This window comes from Medicago truncatula, chromosome 5 (assembly GCF_003473485.1).
Source record: "Medicago truncatula cultivar Jemalong A17 chromosome 5, MtrunA17r5.0-ANR, whole genome shotgun sequence".
NCBI lineage: Eukaryota > Viridiplantae > Streptophyta > Magnoliopsida > Fabales > Fabaceae > Medicago > Medicago truncatula.
Genome location: NC_053046.1, coordinates 40,444,737 through 40,470,180, shown reverse-complemented (window position 1 = coordinate 40,470,180; position 25,444 = coordinate 40,444,737). Strand labels below are relative to the sequence as shown.

The following is a 25,444-nucleotide window of genomic DNA, read 5'->3' as shown; positions in this document are numbered from 1 at the left end:
GGATTACTATCATAACACATTTTGCATCTGCAAAAAGTTTGGTAGCATTCCCATGATAAAGTCTCGATTTATTTTCATTCTCATTTCTCCCGTTGGGAACTCTGCTCTCGAAAGACTGTTTGTTACCAAAACACCTTTCATCAAGCATAAAAGATCACAGCACCATGTTTACTCAGTAGTTTGTTCATAGACAAATTAAAAAACAAAAAAGAAAAGACACTTTGAATAACAATTAAGATGAAGGAAAAAAAAATGCATAACTATGCTCCTTGTATAAGAAAATGGCTTACAACACGATGAAAGAAAAAAAATTACATTTAAGAAAACAAGTGAAATCTGCAGCTGGACAAACCAATTGCATAGTTTCAAAAATTTCTTTAGCTTTTGCCACAAACAAGTGCAATCTCCTCCAACTTTTCATTAGCTTTTGCCATCCCTAATTCGGCTTTTCTTTACTCTGCTAATATTTGGCGCATTTTAAATTCAAACCTTCTTGGTCACCGCTTTAAATGCAGACATCTTGAATTTCAATTTCTGTTTTGCTTCACTAACTTGTTTCTCGAATTGATCAAGCTGAACCCTATACCCCTCAGCCTTATTCTTTTCTTGGAATCAGCCCTTTTCTTGTAGCCATGTTTTACAGTCTTAGAAGATTGTCAGAAAATCATACAATTGAATTACAACCTTTAAACATATTTATCAAGTCCACAAGTGTTGGTGAGCAATTCTGACAAGCTAATTGAAGCAGCAATCTGTCAAAAATCTAAAGAACAGCATATACAAATACACAAATGAAACATATGAACAGTAATGAGTTTTTATGAAATTCGTTAGGTTTGAGCCATAAAAAAATTGGAAATTGAGAATTATCATAAAGATAATGCACCACAGAGTGAGGTCTAAACTATAACATGTCTTGCTTAATTCTTTTTTCAGTCGGCATTTCTCTTCTAGCCTACCTACCACTACTTAGGAATCGGATGACACGCAAGTTACCAAATACTTCTGCATTGCCTACAATTTCTTTGGTTTCAAAGCAATAAACATATACTCCACATCAACGAACAAAACAAATAGAAGAAAAACATGGACTATTCCCTATTAGGATGCAGAAGTGCAGTAAATCTTAAGGAAGACTCAATTCAATAATCAATGAAAAAAACAATTAAAGAATATCAGTCTCTCTGTCAACAAGTGAGTCAACTCATTGCATAGCTCATTATAGCAACTTACCAGACTGATTTATGAGTCTTGGGGTCCTCCAGCTCACTGCGCAGCTCATCATAGCTAGTGAACTTAAAAATTTGCAGTGACCTCTCAATTCTCAAAGGACCCTGACTTATTATGAACCTGTCAAAACAAAATGACTCCCGTCAACAAATGAAGCTAAACTAGAATTCCTAAAAAGTAGATAGTATCCACATACAAACCGGAGAAAACTTAGTCCTGCAATAAAAATGATATAGTTTCAAGAAAAAATCATCAATTAAAATCATTAGAGCTTATATATAAGGGTCCCAATATCCATGTAAAAGATATTTTAGAAAGGTAGCATATAAAATATATAAACAAAGGCATACCACCTAGAAACAAAAAAGTTATATTACCTTGACAAAGGTTCCGGTTGGTGTATTTGCTTGGTCCACATTTTCAGAGGACTGCAAGAGGCCAGATTCATCCACACAAGTTGAAGTTTTCATGTTTGAACTTAGGAGAAAATCAGTGTCCATGGTACCATCACAGCTTGAAGCAGAAAATGGAAATGGCGATTAATCTGACAACACTTTGAAGCAGAGAATGGCCATGGCAATTAATCCAACCACAGTTTGAAACAGAAAATGACAATGGCAATTAATCCAACCACAGTTTGAAGCAGAAAATGGCCATGGTATCACCACAGTTTGAAGCAGAAAATGATCATGATACTACATAATGTTTGAAGCAGAGTATACATTCAAATTGCCAATATTTCTCAGGTTCAGCACTTCAAAGAGCAACATAAATGGATAACTAATTTATATTCACCATCTTTGACACCTGGAGCACACTAACTGGAAAACAATCAACTTGACCTTGAGATGTCAATATGTCATGTACATCCCAACAAGTAAAAAAAACATACCATGGAAATGGTCAACACTGGAACAGCTAGATCACATACCGTAAAAAACATACCATGGAAATATGTCATGTACATCCCCGGAGAACCCACCAATGGTAACAGAAGAGGTGGTGGGTTATTAATGTAAGCCATGTAGTTGGATTAAAATCGGTTCTTGATACTACCTTATTAGAGAACCAAGTTCGAGAGAATTTGGGAGTCTGAGAATTTAGTGAAATGAGCATAGTCTTGATAAGAAATGCTTACAGTACAATCATGCATCAGCTTTATAAACAGAGGCTGAACGTTATCATAGATTCAAAACTCTGTTACACTGTATAGTTTTCATACAACAGTGTTAACTCACTCTGCAACTGTTATTAGATTATTATTCGAGATCTATAAGTAACTGTGTAACTGCGCTAACATCTGGAAGCTAGCAGTGCCAACACATTGCATGCAAGCGTTATAATGAGCACTGACACTATATGCAAAGCAAACATACACAAATTCAAAGATATTAAATACAATGACACGATTGTTAAGATATCTTAATCAAGATATATTAATAAAGATATCTCTCTAGCTCTCAATACTTATAAATTGCTCAACATGAGTACACTCATTCTTATTCACAATATCTTCATAATATTTCTCTAGCTCTCAATACTTATCAATTGCAAAAAAAAACTTAAAAATATAAAAAAAAAAATAAACAATATTATTTTAAAACTTTTTTAATGGATTCTCTCTTTCATAAAATAGATGAAAAATCATTTCTAAGCTCTAACAACTTCACAGCTCGCTCAAAAAAAAAAAACTTCACAGCTGAATCATACCCATTGTTTGTTACTAAAGAAATGTTAAAGTATATAAATTGGAGGAAAGAATATAAAAAAACAGATTTAACATGTGTCCACTCAAACAATGCCTTTCGTCATTTCATTGCATGCTTTCTACATCTATCCCGCAAAGCCTGCACATATAAGACATCAAATAACCCACATCTTATCAGCAAAATGACAATGTCTATTACGTTATTGGTAATAATAATAGTAATATAAAAACTATTAAAAATCAATTATTTTATTCTATTTATTTCAATTATGAAAATTTTGTGTTTTAGTGTGCCACGTGACGTGAAATAACTGGTCCACGTGGCACACCGTTAGATTAAACATTTTTTTTAAAACTTGAAGTTAACAAAAGGACCAATGCCAAATCTTTTACAAAGTGCAGGGACCAATGCCAAACAAAAGAAAGTGCAGGGACCAACGCCAAAAAATGGTGAAAGTGCAGGGACCAATGACATATTTAAGCCTAATTTCTTTTATGCCTTTTTTTTACAACCATGAAAGATCAAAGAAATATTTTTACTTAAGCTTAAACCGAAAAATCAAAGATCAAATGCTCTTTACTTAAATCTCAAGAGCTATTAGAGAATACTTTAACAAAGGTGTCCCTTCTTTTTTTAAATACTTTCAAGGATTCCCTCTTGCAGAAAACATAAATATCAAGAGCTATTGCAGAAAACTATAACCTTTAAAACATGAAATCTCAAGAGCAACAGAAGCTGTAACAAAGGAAGCTTGAAAATGATAAGTTTTGACAAAAAAATTACCTATTTCAGTTTAACAAAAACAATCTATTTCAGAAACAACACATGCAGGAACTTAAATGAACTGCAAATGAAGAACTCACACCGTAACATTTTCCTCCTTAGACTTGTTTGAACTCGGCATGCCATTGTTCGTCTGACATTTTTCGCATATATTAAGAAAGGTGATTTGTAAATTTAATGCGTCTATTTTGACCCTATAAAAGATTCATACAAACTGAAAAGAGGAAGCCTTGATCCTAAAGACATTTAGGAACTTTACCTGCATGGCTACACCCACATGTAGGTGTAAGTCACTAATTTTGAATTCATAAGTATAATATTTATAAAATAATATCTTTCAAATCAATGTTGGCAAAAAATTTCCACTCTAATTTCATGTTGTACTGAAGGAGCTAACCCAAGAAAATGCTCAAATACAAACAATGGTGGCAGCAATCCAAAAAATAGTCATAAGGTATCCTTACCTTAATGGTGGCAGCAATCTGTGAAATAACTAGAAGCAGATACTCGTGCACTCTACCTATGCCGATGACTGCTACGTTGGAAGTGAAATCAGATTGGCCGGTGTATAATATATAAAGATTTTTCCAAATATATCATGTGATGGATGTTTGTTCTCTGAACAATCGAAATAAAATTAGTAAACGGTAGATTTTTCTCATGGGCATTTTATCAAACACTTTCAAAACTATGTCCATGACATATTATTGTATCTATCATAATATGAGCAACACATGTTGTAAAACATTTGTCTTCTAATTCTTACCAAAAAACATGTGATGCTAAACACCAGATTTTTCTCGTAGGCATTTTACCAAACACCTTATCCCACAATGGAATCAAAGAAAATCAGAAAAAACAAAAAATTCAAATCAAAACCCTTACCCCACAATGACGAAAAATTGAACTCAATTGATTCTCAGCAGCACAAAATCTGCTGAAACAATACATTTGCTTCTGCCATCAACGTACTTGCAGTCTGACAAACTCTGACATTTACTGAGAAGGAGCAGATGATTAATTTATTGAGATTTCATCTGACACAAAAATTTGGTAAGGTTTTAAAAAAAAAAATTAACACAAGAGTTCGACGCCACAGCTCTTGCAACGTGCAGTTATGTATGGCAAAAACGAAATCCTTCAAAAGTGATGTATCTACAGCAAAATTTCCACTTACCGCTATGTGAAGATTATTGATGATGGATGGTGGAAAGCCAAAAATCTGCCACATAAATATGGCAATGCATCCTATGGATGAAACGTGGCGGATAATAGCGGCTAGCCAAAAGCCCCAATTTCCCATGAGAATAGTAAATTGCTCAGAATCAGAATTACTATATCAGACAATTCAAATCAACGAGAATTATACAGTGAATCTCTTATGGCAGGAGTTTTAAAACACCAAATTGGCCTTTTAACGAGATGAAGCTCTCTGTTCCACCAAATAAACATAGACCAAGGTCTTACTCCCTTTGATGCTTTTTTACAAAATAATTTATTAATATTGACCAAGTGATTTCATTAGGTATGAAACCATTACTCACACCTTTGAATAAAAGCTGACATGCGTCATTAAACAAACCCTCGTAGCAGTACCTACTGATCAATGTGTTATACGTAACAGCATCAGGGTGAATTCCTTTGGCTTGTAGCCCGTTAAAAAGGTTCAAAGCCTCCTGAAAACGGCCCATCTTGCAAAGACCATTGATCAGGCTGTTATAAGTGACTATATCTGGTGTCAGACCACGCTGAATCATATCCCGAAGAAACTGAAGAGCGTCATTTACTTTTCCAGTCCTACAGAAGGAATTGATCAGAATATTACAAGAGTTAATACTAGGAAAAATTTCTTCACCAAACATTTGTTCAATCAATCCCAAACATTTCTCTGTTGCCCCAGTTTTACAGAGAGCCTTAATAAGGCCATTATAAGTAATATTATCAAGGGGACACCCTCTAAATCGCATTTCACCAACAAGCTTATCTGCTTGTTGAATCAACTCTAGCCTTAGAAATGCATGAATCAGCGTATTGTATGTTACAGTGTTAGCGATAACACCCTCCAAGAGCATGTCACGATACAAACCCAATGCTTCTTCCATCTTATCATTCTTGCATAATCCATATATCAAGGAATTGAATGTGTAAATGTCAGGTTTACATCCTTTGCTAGACATTTCACCATACATCTGCAAGGCATCTTGAATCTTCCCATCTTTACAAAGAGCACCAATCAAGCAATTGTATCCCACAGTATTCAGACTGAGACCCTTGGCTGACATGCTATTCACAACTTTAGAAGCTTCCTCGAAGTGACCCTGCTTACAGAAACCATCTATCAATATAGTGTATGTGATCACATTGGGCTCAAAACCTTTCTTGACCATCTCATCTAAGAATTCAAGAGCAGAGACCAGATACCCCTTTTTGCAAAGCCCATCGATCATTATGTTAAACGTGAAGGCATCAGGCTCAAAACCGGCAATTACCATGTTTTTGTACAAAAGATCCTTGGCTTCTTCAAACCTTCCACTAACAACATAACCATTAATCAATGTATTATAAAGCACCGTATTAGGGTTAGGAATTTTGCTTAGCATGGCCCTTGCTTCATCAACTTTCCCCATCCTACACAAACCATGCATCAAATAACCTTGAATAAGAGCATCTGCGGTGAAATCTCGAAGCAGCATTCGATCGTGCAACTTTGCTGCCTCATGAATCCGACCAGCCTTGCAAAGTCCGTGAATAACATCATTGAAGGTCTGAACATCAGGTTCACAGCCCATCAAAAACATTTCCTCCAGTAGCTTCATAGCTTCATTCACTCTATTATTTTCAGAAAGTGCATGAATCAACATTTGGTAAATAATTGAATTCGGAACACAACCATGCTTTGTCATATCCCTTAAAAGAGAACAAGCCGAATCAACCTCGTTGACCATACAAAAAGCTTTCATAACCACACCAAACGTATAAACAGTCGGCGAAATACCTCTACTCAACATATCATAAAAAACATTTGGCGCCACCTTAGGACAATTCCCAGCAACAAGAATCTCCAACACAACATTATACGATTTAAACGTCGGCTCAAAACAATAAACACCCCACATATCCAACAAAAGCCTAGTAGCTTGACCCGGTAACCCCGCCTTCCCATAATATCTCATAATCAAAATAAAAAGTGATTCTTTAAAAACACAGCCTTCATCTTTCATTTGTTTCAACAACTTATCTATCATCTTAAACTCACCAACATTACCAAGCTTATCAATTAAAAGATAATAAACATGAAACGAGTGAATATACCCTCTTTGCAAACCAGCTTTTTCAAATAAGTCCATTGAAGTAGGAACATCAAGAGGAAGTTCCAACAATTTACAAAGCTGTGATGGGGTTATTGGATTAAGTGATCTTTGAAGGTGTTTGAGATCATAGGGTTTGAGCAAATTTTCCCATTCTGTGTCATCATTTTTTCCAAGTGGTGTTGTTGTGCATAGTGGAAAAGATTGGATTTTTATGCAAACTAGAAGAGTTCTGCTGAACCCAAATGAAGATTTGAAAGTTTTCAACATGAATGTGAGATTTATGAGTTATGAAACTAACCCTAATTGAGAAAATATGAATTGGGTCGTGATGATAATTGACAGATTATGAGTGTGGAAATCAAAAATTGAAGCTTAAAACCAGAAGAAGGAGAAAGAGGCTCACAGTAGAAATCCAAAATTGAAGCTGTAGTTGAGGTAAGTAGGGGTGGACAACGGTCGGTTCGGTCGGAAATCGGTCCGAAAACCTCAATCCGGATGACAACCGCGGGTGATAGAATGGAAACCATTCCCGTCCATTTGAGCTCTCGGTTACGGCGGGTGTCGGTTTGGACGATACGCGGTTTGGACGGGTGGTTTGAAACGGGTATGAGTGAGCAAAAATGCAAAACTTGCAGCAAGCTAAATTTCAAACCTTCAACATCAAACTCAACAAAAAATTGGAAAATTTCAGAAATTCATCATTGATATAGATCCTTAAACTCCAACGATATACATGAAAAATTGGAGAAAGAAAACTCAACATCAAACTTCAACTTATACAACCAATATTTGATTCAACAAAAGAAACAAATACAACAAACAAATTGCAATGGAAGATTGCTTTTCTTCTTTGAATCAAATGTGAAAGTTTGTGTAGAGATCTACATACCATTAACAGAGTTGATGAAACATTGTAATTATTTACTTTTGTTAAAACAATGGTTTGAAATAGTCAATGGGATTCAACATAAAAAAGGATTGGGTGTGTGTGTGGAGAAGAAAAAGGATTGTGGGAGAAGAGAAATGATGGAGGCCTGGAAGTTGAAGTCTGTAGCAGAGAGAGAGGATAGATTTTATTTTAGAATAAGAAAAATAGTACATGAATGAAAAGAAGCTAGCATGTGATGTGTCAGCTTTTGTGGGTCTCTATGAGTCATGATCCGACTATTTTTTTATTAGGATGGGAAAGAACAGCAGTAGGCATAATAAATATACACTGAGTAATTGCTTTAGAGTATCGGTCGGATAAGGGTTACCGTGGGTTGATTTAAACCACCCGAATCCGACTGTAACTACCCAGCAACACCCGTTTTTTGCAGCCCGAATAGCCGACCCGTTTCTCTGCGGTCCATTTGGGTCGGTTACTGAATTCTTGTCCAGCCCTAGAGGTAAGGGTGGTTCCACAAATAATATAGGGTTAAATTGGACATTTTGTGGGTGCATTATCCATGAAAGTTGCTCGATAGACACTTCTTCACTTTTAATCGGGTCGTAACTTCCAATCCACTGTTGTTGGGTATAAAATTCAATCAGGTTTTGATTTTCTATGAGTTTCTTCCAATCAAGTAGACAATTGTGCGGTGTCTATTAAGCAATCATAAGTGTCTATATCATGTAATATTTTCTTTGACTTTATTCACTATCATCTCTTTCTTCCAACATCGATGAATTAAGTTAGATGATTATGGAAAAAAAATTCGTCAAAATATAAATCAAACATTTGATAAAGTTATTATAATACATTGTTTTTTTATAAAAAAGTTATGATTAGTTAAACAATACCATAAAAATACTACTACCTCACATGATTCAAACAATTAAGTTAAAATCATAAGAGACCTAATCAAAGAAAAACTTAGCAACTCATGATAACATGATTAAACAATATGGATAAAAGAAATTACAATCTAATAGTTTTCACCATGAGAATTTCTTGAATCTTATATGCCTAAACTCCCTCATTGCATGTGCTTAAGCCTCAATTTCTTCTCCTTGTGTTGGGTGATGCCAAAATAGTGATCCATTTCTTTTCCCAAAACTGATCCTTCAGGTTACTAGTGCAATCCTCCTTTTACATGCCTTCAGTTCCATCTTTTTTTTTTCATTGTCCAAACTTAAGCAATTTTTGAAAATTTCTTTTCTCACATTTAAGTTTGTCTAAGTAATTGTTATCCATATTTTACTTATTTCTCAACCGAACACCGAATTATACAGTACAACTCCTTTTCTATAAAAATCAAAAGTTAAAAAAAAAAAAAATCTGACCAAAAAATGCAATCATACAGCAAACAAATTTGCAAAAGTGACTGAATATCTTACAGTTGATTCCCATATCCAATTTTGACATAAATAGTGCCAATTCTTCCTTTATGTCAAAAAAAATAAAATTACAATGAAATATTCATTCTCTCCTCTAAAGAGGAAATAAATCAAGTAAAAGAGATTGTTAAATGCCTTTACCAAATATTTGTCGTCACAATTACTATAATTTTTTTTTTTGGTCAGCAATTACTATAATTAATAAGTGTACATTTATAGTGATTTGGCTTATTGTTCGTTGTTCATGCTAGGAGCAGGGTTCATCTTCTTCAGTTTGGACAGTTAGTTGGGTTATTGCATTGTACACTCCATTCTTTCGGTTAATTTGACTAGTTTGTGTTTGGGCAATTTGAAAAGAGAGGAACAATCATGTTTTTAACAACAAGGCGGCAAACATTAGCACCATCGTCGATAAAGTGAAGTTGTTATCGTTCCCGTGGTTAAAGGCTAATATGTCTGTTTTTGCGTTTTCCTATCATGATTGGTGGATGCACCTTTTGTCTTGTATGTGTGTTATGCTTTAATCTTATTGTTATTATGTTTTTTTGAGGTGATCTTGAAACACCAGTGAATTGACTTTGTAATTTCTTTTGGGTGGTTCTCTTTTGCATGCCTTGTGCGAGATGAACCACGGGTGTTTTTTTAATTCCATTTTGGCTTGTTCAAAATAAAATGTGTACATTTATAGATTTGAAAAAAAAAAAATGTAAATTGAAGAAATTTTGTTAAAAAAGTTAAAAACAATAAAAAATTTCGATAATTTTAATATTTTGATTTTTTTTAGATAGACGAAATGATAAAATCATCCTAGACTCAAACACATAAAATAGAAGTACAATGTTTAAAACCCCGATTATACGTCTAACCTAACAATTTCGACATTTTAATGCACGAGACTTAATTTTTTTGATTTTGTTTCCATGTGAGGGAGAGTATATAACAGGACACCACTTAGGCTCTGTTTGGTAAAAATAGCGGATAGCTGATAAGCTAGCTGATAGCTTTTAGCTGATAAGCTAACTGAAGTGTTTGGTAAAAATAGCGGTTCAACTAGCTGATAAATGTAAAATGACATAAAGGGTATTCTTAATTCATAATAAAAATTATATCATTAATTTAATTATTTGTAATTTTGTAAATTAATTTTTCTTTAAAAAAATACTTTAAATTTATTAATTTAATATATCTTATGTATTATAAATTAAATTAAATTTTATTCACTAAAATTTTATCCTATATTTATTATCATTTAAGTGTTTCTACTTTATAAAGAAAATAACATTTACCTCAAAAAAAAAAAAAAAAAGTAGCACTAATAGAGTAATACTAATAATAGAGAATAAAGAAAATAACACTTACCTCAAAAAAATAAAAATAAAAAGTAACACTAATAGAATAATAGTATTTTGTTTCGTAAAAAAAAAAACGAAGGTATATAATTTAAAAAAAAAAAAAAAAAAGGCCAGCTGATATATATACAAAAATTGGAATAAAGAGATAGTAGTCTTTATTACGTAGCTTATTATAAAAATTATAATGGATAAAAATACAATTTAAATGAAATAATAAGGGTAAAATTGGAAGAAAAAGTGAGAAGCTATAAGCTATAAGCTCAAACGCTACTTGGAATAGCTTCTAAAAAATAGCTTATAAGCTCGTGAAATAAGCTATAAGCTCATGGTAAAAAAGTGTTACCAAACAGAACTTTTTTTGTCAAACGAGCTTATAAGCTATAAGTTAAAAGCTAAAAGCTATTTTTTTAGTTTCCCAAACAGACCCTTAAATGCTTTACCAACTTTTTTTGTCACACTTATTATTATTAAGTGTAGATTCATAGATAGGTTTGAAAGAGAAAAAAAACCGTAGAAGGAACAAAGATTGTTCTATCCTCTTTCTCTAGTTGCAAATCTAAAGTGGAGAAAACATGTTCCTCGGATTCACAAAGCTAACGTTGTTGTTCTTGTACACATGTTGTTGGGTTTGTGTTTTGAGTGAGAACAATGAAGTGATAACATGTTCCAACATAGTACCACTTAAGTACAGAACCGACAACATTTCCTTAACAGATTTTGGTGGTGTCGGTGATGGACACACTCTCAACACCAAAGCTTTTAGAGAAGCTATTTACAGAATTAATCATTTGTCTCAAAGGGAAGGTGGCACCACCCTTTATGTACCACCAGGGGTATATTTGACTGAGCCCTTCAATCTTACTAGTCATATGACTCTTCATCTTGCTGCTGGTGCTGTTATCAAAGCCACACAGGTAATAAGATAAGATCACCCTTTACCATTCTCTTGAAAAGTATTATAGTACTAAATACTAATAGTTGTGTTGTTAATTATGCTACATGGATCCATTTTATTGAAATATGTGCTTTATTTTAATTGATTGTACAAGTACAATGTGTTTATATTTTTAAGACAATTAGGTACTTAAGAAAATAGGAATATTATATAACTAGAGAGATCTTTTTGAGTGATTTCAAATTCTACACTATATTAGTAAAGTAGGTAGGTGTGTATGAGTGGATGATCACCAAAGTTTTGAGATAACTTCGAACGTTGAATTTCCAGACTCTTCCATTGATTCCAAATCAATGTTTTAAAAATCAGACCGGAGATCAAACGGATGAGACATCCGGGTCATGGTTCAGTCGGTTCAACCAGCCGTGGTTGAACTGGATTACATAAGTAAAAACAAAATAATGCAAAGAAAATTAAACCGGTTGAACCTACTGTAACTCAGGATTGAACTAACCATTGAACCATCAGGTTTCCGACTTAACCAATTTCAATTTTAAAACATTAAATTCCAATGCATAGAAATTCTTCAATTAACTTTTTTAAACCTTAAGTCACAACTTTGTGAAGTTTTTCTGACTGTGAAGCTTTATCAGATAGTTCAAGAGATTGAAGTATTGAACCATAACAGTATAAAACAATGAAGTACTGGAGGCATTATTGTTGTTGCATTCTTGGAATTGTTTACTTGCCAATCCTTTGACTCCTTTTACCATTGGTGATGTGATCCATCGTAATATAAATGATACCTAAAAATTCAAACATGTGGCAACTATAATTTGCTTATTTTGAAATGACATTAAGAGAGATATAAGAGTTGGAGTGCTCTTTGTTCATTACATGAACCTTATATGTGACACTTCAGGGGAAAATCAAACTTTCTCTGGCAAAAATTTGAGAGCCAATCAACTCACCTTGAAATTTCCTAAACAATTTGATTGTATAATTTTTCAAAGCTTCTTCATCCATCGGGAGTTATTTGACAGTCTCCAGGAATGTTGTAACTTTGTGTGATCCTCCATCTGTGTTATAACTATAGAGCGTCTATACACATTGTGAATGAAAGACAAATCACAACTGCTCAAAAAGGTTCCTCTAGCTATAGTCATATGTTAACAACTACCTAATTTCATTCAAAATACAAACAGAACGTGAGCATGAGGGAAAGGTGAAATTTTGGGGTAAGCCCCGAAGTTCACTGGTTCACATGCATGCTCAGCCCGACCCTGATGGAAGTAAAAGATCTTAGTGTTAACATATGGCATTAACACCATTCCTCGAGCACACGCATGCTATTGATGAGGATTGAAGCACATGCCCATATCTTTCCATTACTTCTTTCACTCCATAGTCATCTCAGTTGGAGCTAGATCGCAACTTTTCTTTTTGTTGTCATTGCCAATTCCTGTAAAAAAAAAGGTCTTGAAAGGCACCATGTTGTCAGTGGTTGGATAGGTCTATTGATTTTCTTGGTACTCATAGTTTGCCATAGATTAATCTTTTGGCTGTATTCGTGTCGATTTCTACAGCATTAGGGGAGAAAGTTCAAGATACGTCTGACTTATTTTAGTCACTTTCCATATTTTCTTGTTTGCGATATCGCTTGGTAACTTATGTTATGAAGTTATCTAACCATTTACTTAATCCAGTTGGAGAACAAAATGTTTTAAAAACAATGAAACAAGAACACAATCAACAGGCCCTAATTATGTCTTGTTTCAACTTATGAATCGGATTGGAGAAATCATGTGTTCCAAGAGCATTAGGTTGTAGAATGGTGATACTACAATATTTAAACCTCAACAGTTTGCAATAGAAATTTTGGCTGTTACCACCATATTTGATTTCGTGTGGGAGGACTTCTTTTGAATTCCTTTTCTCTCTTGATTCCTCAGGATTCGTCGAACTGGCCTTTAATTGCACCCTTGCCATCTTATGGAAGAGGAAGGGAGCGTCCTGGAGGAAGGTATATGAGCTTTATCCATGGAGATGGACTTCAGGATGTAGTAATCACAGGTGCGTATCTAATATTTCGTACAAAATGAAGTACTGATATTTTTTTTGTAGAATGTAGTGGACCATAATATTTAAATACAAGCTTTATTCTCTAATTCCTAAGCCTTTAGTGATAATAGAAAAGTACTGGGCTGCTCTGCAGTCAGAAACGTGTGCACAATTGACTGAACTCTGCGATCATTATTGTTTATTTTTTGTTTGTGTTTCTTTCGTATCTTTTACTTTTGAACTGGGTTGCTGTTCTAACATAACAATAATATGATAGTAGAAGGTATATGAAGAATGAAATCTAACATATTTTTAGAGGACACAGAGAGAAAAATATCATTGCATTTTAGAAATGCTTTATACCGCACTGCATATTCATAATTGAGTGGGTGTCTTTTGTCCTTCAAGTTTCAAAGCTACAGGATTTCATGTCAAGACTAAATCCTTTCTTTCTCCCTTGTATTAAAATTTTCATAGGTGAGAATGGGACAATTGATGGTCAAGGAGATGTATGGTGGAATATGTGGAGGAAGAGAACTCTTCAATTTACCAGACCAAATCTTGTTGAATTTGTGAATTCCAAAGATATTATTATTTCAAATGTGATCTTCAAGGATTCTCCCTTTTGGAACATACACCCAGTTTACTGCAGGTATATGTCAAATATAAGTCATTTATCCAAAGATTATTATACTTTAATAAGTCAGTACAAATTGAACACATCAAATCATAAGACTTTTTTAACTGGTCAGGTGACCTATAAGCAACTTTCAATCAAGCCTATATCTGTGTGTAGCTCTAGCGGTGAATTTTTTACTATCTCACTCCTACAAACTTTTACCACTAAATCTTAGTCTGAATGATTGAAACCAAAACTTGAAGCCATGTGACATTTTTAAGTGGTTATGTGACCGACAAGTAACTTTTCATCCGTTCTTTGCAGCAATGTTGTTATTCGGTTTGCTACAATTTTGGCTCCGCGTGACTCCCCCAATACTGATGGCATTGATCCAGGTAAGAGTACTGTCTAATCATGCCATACATCTTGTGCATAGTGAAATAGATAAAGTAATCCCTAAGAAACATGTTCTCAATTTGAGTTTTAAGAATTTCATTAAATATTTGTCATATTTTATGGTTTTCTTTAAGCAAATCTATGTAAGTGTCCTAAATGCATTGTATCATGTAGTTTTCAAGGATAGTTGTAAGATTTATCAGATACTTGTGCACCTGATACTTCAATCGTAAATGTGCATCATCATCTAAGTAAATTTCATTTATGCAGATTCAAGTTCAAATGTATGCATAGAGGACTCATACATATCCACGGGAGACGATCTTGTCGCAGTGAAGAGTGGTTGGGACGAATACGGAATTGCCTACGGTCGTTCGAGCTCTAACATCACCATCCGGCGTGTGAGTGGATCATCTCCATTCGCCGGGATCGCCGTTGGCAGTGAAACATCAGGTGGAGTGGAAAACATACTTGCTGAACACATCAACCTTTACAACATGGGAATCGGTATACACATTAAGACAAATATTGGAAGGGGAGGGTATATAAAGAATATAAATGTGTCCAATGTGTATATAGAGAATGCAAGAAAGGGTATAAAGATCTCAGGTGATGTTGGTGACCATGCTGATGATAAATATGATTCTAATGCTCTCCCAATTGTGAAGGGTATTACAATGGCGAATGTATGGGGTGTGAAGGTTTTGCAAGCTGGTCTTATAAAAGGAATGAAACACTCTCCTTTTACTGATATTTGTTTATCTGATATCAACCTTCATGGAGTGAATGGAACTAGAAGCAGAACTCCATCTTGGCAGTGTTCTGATGTGTCTGGAGTTGCTCTTCAGGTTAGTCCATGGCCATGTTCTGAGTTGATCAGCCACCAGTTAGGTTCATGTGCCAACTATTACTAGTCCTAGATATTGATGCAAATGATGAAGTTTTTCATTTGTTCATTATTTAGAAAAATTTCAATAACCTCTCATGAATTATTGTTAATTGATTACATTAAGAAAACATTAAGGTGACACAAACAGGTTAACGAGCTTCAGTTAAGGACGCATCATTTGTAGAGTTTGAATTCTAACTAAAATAATCATTGGTCAAATTTTACTCAATTCAGTCAAACTCTGAATTGTCAAGGTCATTTTTAGTCAAGAACCGGATGATTAAGACCAATAAAACAAAAACATTAAGGCGACATAGTTTTTATTTTTCAAAACTAATTAAAATTATTTATTATACGTTTAGTTGAATCTTATCATTAAACTTTTTAAAATGCAAAATGACTTGGTATTTTAGTGATTTAATATCAAAATATCTAAAAATTATAACATTGAATAATAAAATTAATTTTTAATTAGGATTAGTGGAGTGGAGTTTCATTCCCTTCCACTTATTTTTCTTTTATAAGAATTGTTCGTTATCGACATTTTAAGGAAAAAAAAAAATCTTTCATGGCCATTGCCTATTGTTTCGAAATTGGATAGGATGCTTGGGATATTCTTCATATTCTATTGAAAGTACAGTGGTAAGTGTCAGTGATTTGGCAAGACACGTTGGTGGGACACTCAATGTTTGGTTCATACAAAATAATCATTTGGACTTTGGAGATGGAACAAAGATATTTTCGATTAGACACACACATAATTACGTTATTGTCATAGAGTATATGGTATAAAAAACATATTAACAACTAAACTAAAAAAAATTAATGTGATGAAATGGGATGCACTGCAATTACTCCTTATACATGTGGATTCATCAACAAAGCAAAACTCATGAAATATGAGATTTTATGCCTCATTAGGCTAGGTCTCGTTCGGTCAAAATTGATTACCTCAAAACTAATACAAAATTGAGTTTATTAAATAAGAGATTTTTACACTTAAAAACAATATCACCAAATTTATTAAGAGAAATTATATAAAGATTTGCTATCAGCTTCAAACAAAGTAATATCCATTCCGTTTGATATGACCACATTTAATAAATTATTTTTTTCCCCTACTATAAGTAGTCCTGGTTTATAATATTTCAACCAATTCAATAACTCCATCAACAACAATTAACAAGAGTTTTTTAATAGATAAAACTCATTTTATTGTTAAATAATATTACAAGTAATATTTTTTTAAGAAACGAACACAACTCAAATAAGATACTTCTAATAAGAGAAACAAAAATTAAGTTTATAACATTTATCTTTTACATGTCCAAGCTCCTTCGATAACTTTAACACAACAAGTGCACCACACAAGCGTGCGGCACACCAAGGTGCTCATGGTCAACTATACTTTTTTTTACAAGAATTTAAACATTTTTTCTATGTAAGACAATTATGAAATTAAAAAACCCAAATTACTCTTATTTCGAAGTCAATTTCAATTTCAATGAAAAGAAAAAAAAAACTTTGATTGAGTGAAAAAGGTGTAGATAGAGACAATAGTAGTACAAAAAAAATTTAAGTTAGCGAAGTTAGTTCAGAATCAGTGTCAGAAAATAAAAAAACTGAAACCAAACAAACAAACAAACCCAACACACATGTTTCGTTTCACTGCACGCACAACACAACACAACACAAATAAGCTGAAAAGTGCTTTTACTCTTTCTTCTTCTTCTTCTCAAACAAACAAACCATCGCGATGGCTTCTTCTTCACTACTTCCTTTTGCCTCTGGTTCGTAACCTTTCTTCCCCATTCTCTTCTCTTTTTCATTCTTCATCATTTTTCACAAACACGATTTTTTTTTTCTTTTCAAATGTTTGGATTGTTGTGTATTCTTACAGCTTTCATGCATATGAAGTACCGTTTTATTTTATTGTGTTGCGATGTGTGGAATTTAGGCTACTTTTGATTTCATAGACTAATTCAATTATTCTTCACAAATTTATTGGAATACTTACCTAAAATAGCTTTTGAATATGATGTTATAATTTAATTTGATAAATGTATGTATGTATATATCACACACATTGATCATTGATTCATCAAAGTGTTTACATCACAAGGTAAATTGTAATTAGGCACTGTTTGGTAAAAAATTGCGGAATTATAATTAGGCAGTGTTTGGTAAAAAGTAGCGGATAGCTGATAAGCTAGCTTATTGTGCTTGTCAAACAGACACTTAAGCTCTTCAATTTAAAGTATCCATTAATAAATAAAAATACCATCAAATCAAACTTTGTGTTTTCATGAAGCACACATACATACATGGACACCGGACACACAGATATGTGTCGGTGTTGGACACGACATGTGTCCGACACTGGGACACGCCTAATCCGAGGAGTGTCCGTGCTTCACCAAGCCTTTCAGACTAATACATAAGTCAGTTAGCAAGTTAGTTAGGAATCCTGTAACAACTTGTTAGTAACTCAACTATCTCAAATTTTGTTATATGCGGTTGTAGTAGCTACTAGCTATATACACTGTATCTTGTAATTCGGTGTCACAAACCACAATCAACTGAGGAGGCAATTGAATTTTGATCCTAAGAAAAGTTTTTGAAATTTTAGGCCTAACTCATCCTTAAAAAACCGGTTCATAAGGTGAGGAGTGCCTCCAATTTATAAACTCTTATCAAGAGTTTTATCTATCCGATGTGGGACTTGGGTTTTTCCCAATACACCCCCTCACGCCCAGCACTCTTTGGGATTGGTGCGTGGATTGGTAGGTGGCCCTTGAATTCAACAAGCTCTGATACCATGTTGAAATTTGAGGCCTAACTCATCCTTAATTAAAAAACCAGTTCATAAGGTGAGGAGTGCCTCCTATTTATAAACTCTTATCAAGAGTCTTATCTATCCGATGTGGGACTTGGGTTTTTCCCAATAAGGCTCATTCATTTGCTTTTCTTTTATAAAAAAAGGCTTATATTATGTATTCAGTATTGAGATTTCAAATAAGCCGTTAAGTTTTGGGGGTTTAATGCAGATTTTACGAAATTAATCACGATAATAGGAACAAAATCTTGATTGAAAGTGGAAACGGGTTTTTTATTGATAAAATCTCAAGTGTAATACTTGGACAGTTCTATTCGGTTTTACAGATTTTGGGATTTTCCTTTGTACATGATGTTTTATTTCTTTTGGTGATTTTAGATATGTACTTGCGCATACATACATGTGAACATTTGTAACTTAAGAACTGGGTATTTCAATCTCTTCATGCTGGACGGTGTTTTGATATTTGTTCAACAATCTGTGTCTTGCAGAAGGGATATGTTACCCAACATCATATGGAATAACTTGCAATTCAATCAAATTCCCTATTGATGGGAGAAGAGTGCATGATCTTACCAGCACAAGGTTCTTCAATGAATGACGTTTATTTATCCGTACTCTTATTCAGAAAATAGATTTATAAATTTGAAAACTTGTTCTCTTTTCTCTTGCTTATAGCGTTTTAATGGTGGTTGTGAGATCATTTAGTTTATCATCTACTTAGAAAATAGATATGTGGAAGTTAGAGAAAAATAATTCTATACAAAGAATAACCACCTAGAAACCTCATGATCAGAGGGCTATAATATTTAAATTAGGAGTATAACTACCAACTATGTATAATGACTATTCAGATTTTAACATGCTTCGTTCACTGATAACAGTGTTGTTTATCTTTAGATGCAAAAGTCCATTTTTTGGATCATCACGCTTCTTTTGGCAATCCACGGGGCATGATTTTGTTTCAAAGATTGGCGTTGCTGCAGACTATTCAGATTCTATACCCGATTCATCTAGTTACATGGGTAAGCAAGGTTATCATCCTCTTGAAGAACTGAAAGTTTCCAACGATCTTCCACCAGCTCGACTCTCTTCTGCTGAAATAGCAAGAACTACTATTGAGGTTTGCGCCTATATGCTTTTGTGTATGTGAAACAAGTTAATTTGCAATATCTACGATTACAACCTACCAAGTATGATATCACTGGATGTATTTAGGTAGTAATTATCTGTATACTTTTGTCACCATGTCCTGTTTTGTTGGTATTAGGCTAATAAAAACGCTTTGCTAGTATTTCCTGGATCGGTACACTCTGAACCACATGAACAAATTTCATGGGCCGAGTTTCAATATCTTATTGATGATTTCGGAGGTTTGTTGTTTTGTTGATAAATCTATATTTTGTTTATGAGATATGAATTATCATTTATCTTAGCATAATCATGGTTCAGTATCATCATTGAAAATTTTAACCTAAATTTTTGTTTTGCTTTTTACGTAGATTTGTATTTTGAAATATTTGATGATGTAAACCTTTTGGAAGATCGTGGTGCACACAATCCAGTGGTAAGTATTTTGTGGTCTTTTCTGCAAGGATGATTGGCCAGCTTTGCTTAAAAAATTCCCTCGTATGATAATAGTTACTTTTAAAAAATATATACATATTTTTACTCTATACAAATTGGAAATTGGTGCAAGTTGCAAACAGTGAACATTTTAAGCACCTCCAAATGATGTGTTAGTTCTAGTTCTCTAATTTTGTGTTAGTTCTAGTTCTCTAATTTTGTGTGCCTTTGTTTTCTCTTGATGTTTCTTAGAATTTGAGTTATGGCCTAACTCGACTCCAAAAGCTAGCTCATTGGTGAGGGTTTCCCCTCACTTAAAACCATTTATCATGCCAGATAACTATTCAATGAAGAACTCTCAACCTCCCCTCACTCCCTAGGACTGGACATGGAGTGTGAGATTTATAAAACTAGACATCTACGAGTGGCCCAAAAGCTTAGGAAAAAATCTGACATCATCTTAGAATTTTGGTTTGGGTGTAACTGAACCCCAAAAGCTGGCTCATGTGGTGAGGTTTTTATAACCATTGTTCAAACCATATTACTATCCAATGTGACCAATCCTTTTATTTTAGACTGACGCGATATGTACTTCCCCACTTAAACATAATGCCTTCACTATAAATAATGATCCACATTCATAGAAGAGATACTGCGTATCAAATTATATGATGTTATTTGCATTAATTAGTAATACAGATCGAGAGACTATGTACCGTCTTTGTGCAATGGCTAGCTAAAAAAGCTTTTTTTTCTTTGTAGTTAAGAGGTAAATTTAAGTGCTCACCTTATGGTATTAATTTGTTCTATCCTTATCCTTATGTTTCACATTTATGAACTTTATATTCAAGGTTTCTGTTTCTTCAGAATGCTTTGATTGGAATGGACATCCCAATGTATGATAATAGAAGACCTATTAGTGAATATGACATTTTCAATGGTGGCATCACTGATGAGTTCCCATTTGATGAAGATTATATTGAGGTTTGCAGTTTCTAATGCTTAATTTATGGAATTTCGTGATTTGTTTTCTGTTATACATTAAAAAAATTCAAATCACAAATATATTCTTCTGCAAACAGGTTCCGGAAATTGAAGAGTCTAACGCTCCAGTGAATTGGGGACTTTCAGATAATAGTAACCCAGTTCATCCAATTTACTTTTCGAAGTGCTTGGAAAAGGTACCCCCATCCCGAATGACAAGAACCAAAAATTAATTGTTTCAAGTGTTTCAACATGAGAATGATTTAACAAACCAATAAGCTCTGGAAGAAATAATATTGATTCTATATGAATTTTCTTCTAGGCTGTCAATGTGGAATATGATAAGAGAATGGATCATCCTTCAAATGGTGTTTCTATTCTAGGGTACCTCAGACCTGCTTACGCTGATGAAGAGTCTTACATAAGAATGATATATCACACTGAAGATGATGATGGATATAGCTCAGATTGGAAAGGTATATGATTTCTTCAAAGATTATCTAGGTTCTAAATTTTTTAAAGCATACAGATACCGTTTTGTGGACAAAAATTGTTTGCTGACTTCGCCTTGATGCTAGCTTTTGTACTCTGGCTACTCTTTTGCCTTGTTTTCATCTAGGGATTCAGATATAATATTGTAATATCCAAACTAGGCTTGTTAATTTATCATTTAAGTTCTACAAGCACATTGCATCTATATTCTTGCAGAGGCGGGGCCTCCTGTTTCTAAGTAACATGTAAACTGCCTTTTAACATTTTTCCTTTTTAATCTTTGGCTGGTGTAGATTTTTACTCAAACAGTATTAATGACCAAAGAGACGCTAATTTGATACTCTATAAGTTGGAGATCGAGAAAATCAAGCTACACTGTGTGTATGGATCTCAGGCATGTATCTCAAAACTCCGCTTATGTGTTGGTTGAATGATACATTTTCTATAAATTGAAGCATTATTTATAAACCAGTGAAGTTATGCATGTTCTACCTTTCCCAAAAATTGCAGTCTGAAATTAGTTTACTAGAGTTTCAAGATGCTGAACCTGATATTATTGTATACTCTACTTCGGCAATTCTGGAACGTATCAACCGAAACGGTCATGATGCTCTTCAAGCTTTTTGCAAAAAGAAAGGTCTTGATGCTGAGGTATATTTTACTTCAAAGTTTTTTTGTGGTTAGTATATTTTACTTCAAAATTAATATGCTATGCTTAGATGGTGAAACATACAGTGATGCTATGATGATTCCTTCACTTCTCTTTTTTTTCCCTATTTGATTCCTTTCTTTTCCCTTCCTTTGTTTTATTATAAGGAGATCATGCCTTCTTTTGACAGATACCGAGATCTTCCTTTATATCCTCTTATTTGCACAAATGATTTTCTTTCACTTATTAAGAAAAATTATCTTTTCTTAATTTTAGGACAAAGCACTAATTGAACTTGTGTACCTTACTCTAATATTCAGTAAATTTCCTCCTTTTCAAGTCTTTCCATGATAGCAAATTCACCCCTTTTATTTTCCTTTCCCTCCAAGATGCCAGACTCACCCTTGAAAATGAGGGACCAACCTAAAATTTAACAATTTGATGGGCAAGCAACATAGCAGTAATATTTGTATGTAGGAAATGTCTATTGTTGGGTTTATGCGTTTAACCTTTTATGCTCCCTTCGGTCTTGAATATAAGCAACAAATCGAAAATATAAATATTGATGGTCTTGAATATAAGCAAATGTCAACTACTTTTATCTTATTCAATGCAACTATTCCTAAATTACCCTTCAATTGGTGTGATTTTATATTTCAATAATGTTTTTTTTTTCTTCTCATGGACAAGTTCCCATGACGGGTAATTTTGAAATTACAATTGCATTCTTTATAATTTTGAGAGAAATAAATGACATCAATCAATTTTCTTAAAGGATGTGAATTTTTTTTGGGTGCTTATATATAAGACCAGAGGGAGTATCTCGTTATTACATATGTATATACACTATACGACTATACGTGTATCTTTGGGTGTCCGTGTGTTTAATGTTCATAGGAGATTCAAGCCGATTGGTTAATGTACTGTCATGAATGGTTTTCAGGAAGCACATTTGATTGGGGTTGACCACCTAGGTGTGGATGTTAGAGTACTTTCAGGGTCAGAAGTTAAAACTCATCGCTTTGCATTCAAAGTCCAGGTACATCTTGGTTTAATGGATTTTACATTATTTTAAGTTGATGTTGTTATGGTTCCTCACTGGAGCATCCTTCTGAGTGTGTATATTAGTTTCTGTCAATTTCTTATGAAAAATATGAGAATTGATGGTATAATTAGAAGCTGCCGAGATCTATACTATCGTGCGTTTGATATGAAAAATAGCATGATAGTATATTGAAAAATTTCAATTGGAACAAAGAAATTATTTTATATAATATCCCTGAGAAGCAGATTTTGCAGATTCAAACTTGGTGAATTTTTCTTTGCATTTGCAGGCCAACTCAGGATATATGGCTGAAAAGCAGATTGTGCAACTTTTGTATCCCCGGTCTCGGCGAAAAAGGAATATGCAGCAGTCATTGCGGAATCCTAAACCTCCAGCATGATTTGAGTATCCCCACACAACTTTCTTTTAATACACAAAAGTTTTGGCAAAGAGAAGGTATACTCTGCCAAGGAGGATACAGGATCGAGATAATTAAACTTGAGCTTCACTAGGGAAGTATTTCGAATTACACTGGAATAATAGATCCTCTGTTGGCCCCTTACATAAATTTTACTCGGGTTGAAAGAGGATCACACGCTTTTCTCATAGATCTGACATGTCGAAGTGTTAACTTTCTTTTTTGTTGACGCTAATAAACGGTTCCGGTGTTAATAGATAGAACTAATTTCTCAAGATACCTTTACAGATGATTTTTTTAGTATGCAATTATTTTAGTGTCAGTACATTATTTTTATAGTTTTGGGGTTTACAATACAACATATACAGATGTTTCCCCACACATTATTTTCAATATTGTCGAAGTGCATTTCATTTTGGTAACATCATTATCAAATACATTGTTTATCTATCCACCGTTTAGCAAATTCTTCAATATGAAAACACTTTAATGTAGTTAAAATGCGACTGTACCACATCTTTCCAGGTTTAGGTTTCTTTTGCCCCTATTCCCTTTGCACCGGCTGTGTCCCTAATTCTACTTTCTGGGCAAAGTATTTAACTTGTAAGGTTATTATGTTCTGATCTTAAACTTGTATTGCTTTGATACATATCCACCGGAGATGATCTTGTCTCAATGAAGAGTGGATGGGACAAATACGGAATTTCATACGGCCGTCTTAGCTCTAGCATTACTATCCGGCATGTGAGTGGATCGTCTCCGTTCATAGGGATTGCCGGTGTCAGTGAAACATCTGGTCGAGTGGATAATGTGAACGACATGGGAATTGGTATACACATTAAGACACATTAAAAGGGGAGGGTATATAAAGAATATAAGTGTGTCTATATATATGGAGAATGCAAGGAAGGAATACAGATTTCAGGGGATGTTGGAGACCATCCTGATGATAAATGTGACCTCAATGCCCTCCCAATTGTGAAGGGTATTACAATTGTGAGTGTGGGGTCTGAAGGTTTTGCAAGCTGGTCTTATACAAGGAATGAAAAATTCTCCTTTTACTGATATTTGTTTATCTGATATCAACCTTCATGAAGTGAATGGAACTAGAAGTAGAACTCCATCATGCAAGTGTTCTGATGTGTTTGGAGTTGCTCTACAGGTTAGTCCATGGCCTTGTCCTGAGTTGATCAGCCACCAATTAGGATCATGTGTCAGCTACTACTAGTCCTAGAGATTGATAGAAATGATTAAGTTTTTCATTTTTTAATGAGAAATATTTCTATAAAGCTGTCCTGTCAAATATTTTAATCCATTCCATTCCATTAATCCAACATGAAGGCGACACAACAAACTCAAATGGTTGATAACGTAAGTTTTGTTATATTTTGTGTATCTCTCCGGCAATCCTTGTCGTATCAATGCACTAAGCACATTGAGATGAATATTCATTTTGTGCGTGAAAAAGTTGCTCATGGCCAGGTTTGTGTGTTACATGTTCTCCTTCATGTTACCAAATAGCCAACATCTTTACTAAGGGCCTTACACGGCAACTCTAATGAATTTCGATATAGTCTCAACATCCGGTAACCTCAAGTTTCGACTACGGGGTGTATTAGAATGTGTAAATGTATTTTATATTTAATATGTATATTTTATATTTGGTAATGTCTTGATTATCAAGTCAGTAACAACTTGTTAGTCAAGACATTAACGATTTGATAATCCAGACTTATGTTGTATATACACATATTTATGCAATGAAATAAACAAGACAAATATTATCTTACACGAACAACAATCATGATTAGGATCGCATAGAGCAAACAATTAAGTGAACTTATATTGAATATGAGCAACTAGTTATGGCTTTATTCACCCAAGCGTTAT

The 25,444-nt window shown here is 33.9% G+C and overlaps 3 protein-coding genes across 13 annotated transcripts; 2 read left to right on the top strand and 1 right to left on the bottom strand.

Moving 5' to 3' along the window:
* Positions 1-232: 232 nt before the first annotated feature.
* On the bottom strand, positions 233-8,167 carry LOC11432439 (pentatricopeptide repeat-containing protein At5g64320, mitochondrial). 11 transcript variants are annotated; one of them, XM_024783743.2, is made up of 4 exons: positions 4,900-8,167; positions 4,608-4,721; positions 1,608-4,340; positions 233-1,350 (listed from the first exon to the last, which is right to left on the bottom strand). In XM_024783743.2, the coding sequence occupies exon 1, from the start codon at positions 7,298-7,300 to the stop codon at positions 5,186-5,188; it is 2,115 nt and encodes a 704-aa protein (XP_024639511.1). In that variant the 5' UTR covers positions 7,301-8,167; the 3' UTR covers positions 233-1,350; positions 1,608-4,340; positions 4,608-4,721; positions 4,900-5,185. The 11 variants fall into 11 exon arrangements, with proteins under 11 accessions (XP_024639511.1, XP_024639516.1, XP_039690039.1 ...); XM_024783748.2 differs by having other exon boundaries at positions 1,608-3,077; XM_039834105.1 differs by having other exon boundaries at positions 4,608-4,711.
* A 3,000-nt stretch (positions 8,168-11,167) lies between these two features.
* LOC11437037 (probable polygalacturonase) lies at positions 11,168-15,793 on the top strand. Its single transcript, XM_003617259.4, has 5 exons — positions 11,168-11,618; positions 13,552-13,672; positions 14,138-14,312; positions 14,604-14,674; positions 14,946-15,793. The coding sequence occupies exons 1-5, from the start codon at positions 11,277-11,279 to the stop codon at positions 15,587-15,589; spliced, it is 1,353 nt and encodes a 450-aa protein (XP_003617307.1). The 5' UTR covers positions 11,168-11,276; the 3' UTR covers positions 15,590-15,793.
* A 1,377-nt stretch (positions 15,794-17,170) lies between these two features.
* LOC11436593 (uncharacterized protein At3g49140) lies at positions 17,171-24,008 on the top strand. The gene is made up of 12 exons (XM_003617258.4): positions 17,171-17,354; positions 18,892-18,985; positions 19,301-19,523; positions 19,671-19,773; positions 19,903-19,967; positions 20,834-20,950; positions 21,049-21,147; positions 21,273-21,426; positions 21,736-21,836; positions 21,953-22,093; positions 23,035-23,130; positions 23,426-24,008. The coding sequence occupies exons 1-12, from the start codon at positions 17,321-17,323 to the stop codon at positions 23,534-23,536; spliced, it is 1,338 nt and encodes a 445-aa protein (XP_003617306.1). The 5' UTR covers positions 17,171-17,320; the 3' UTR covers positions 23,537-24,008.
* Positions 24,009-25,444: the final 1,436 nt, after the last annotated feature.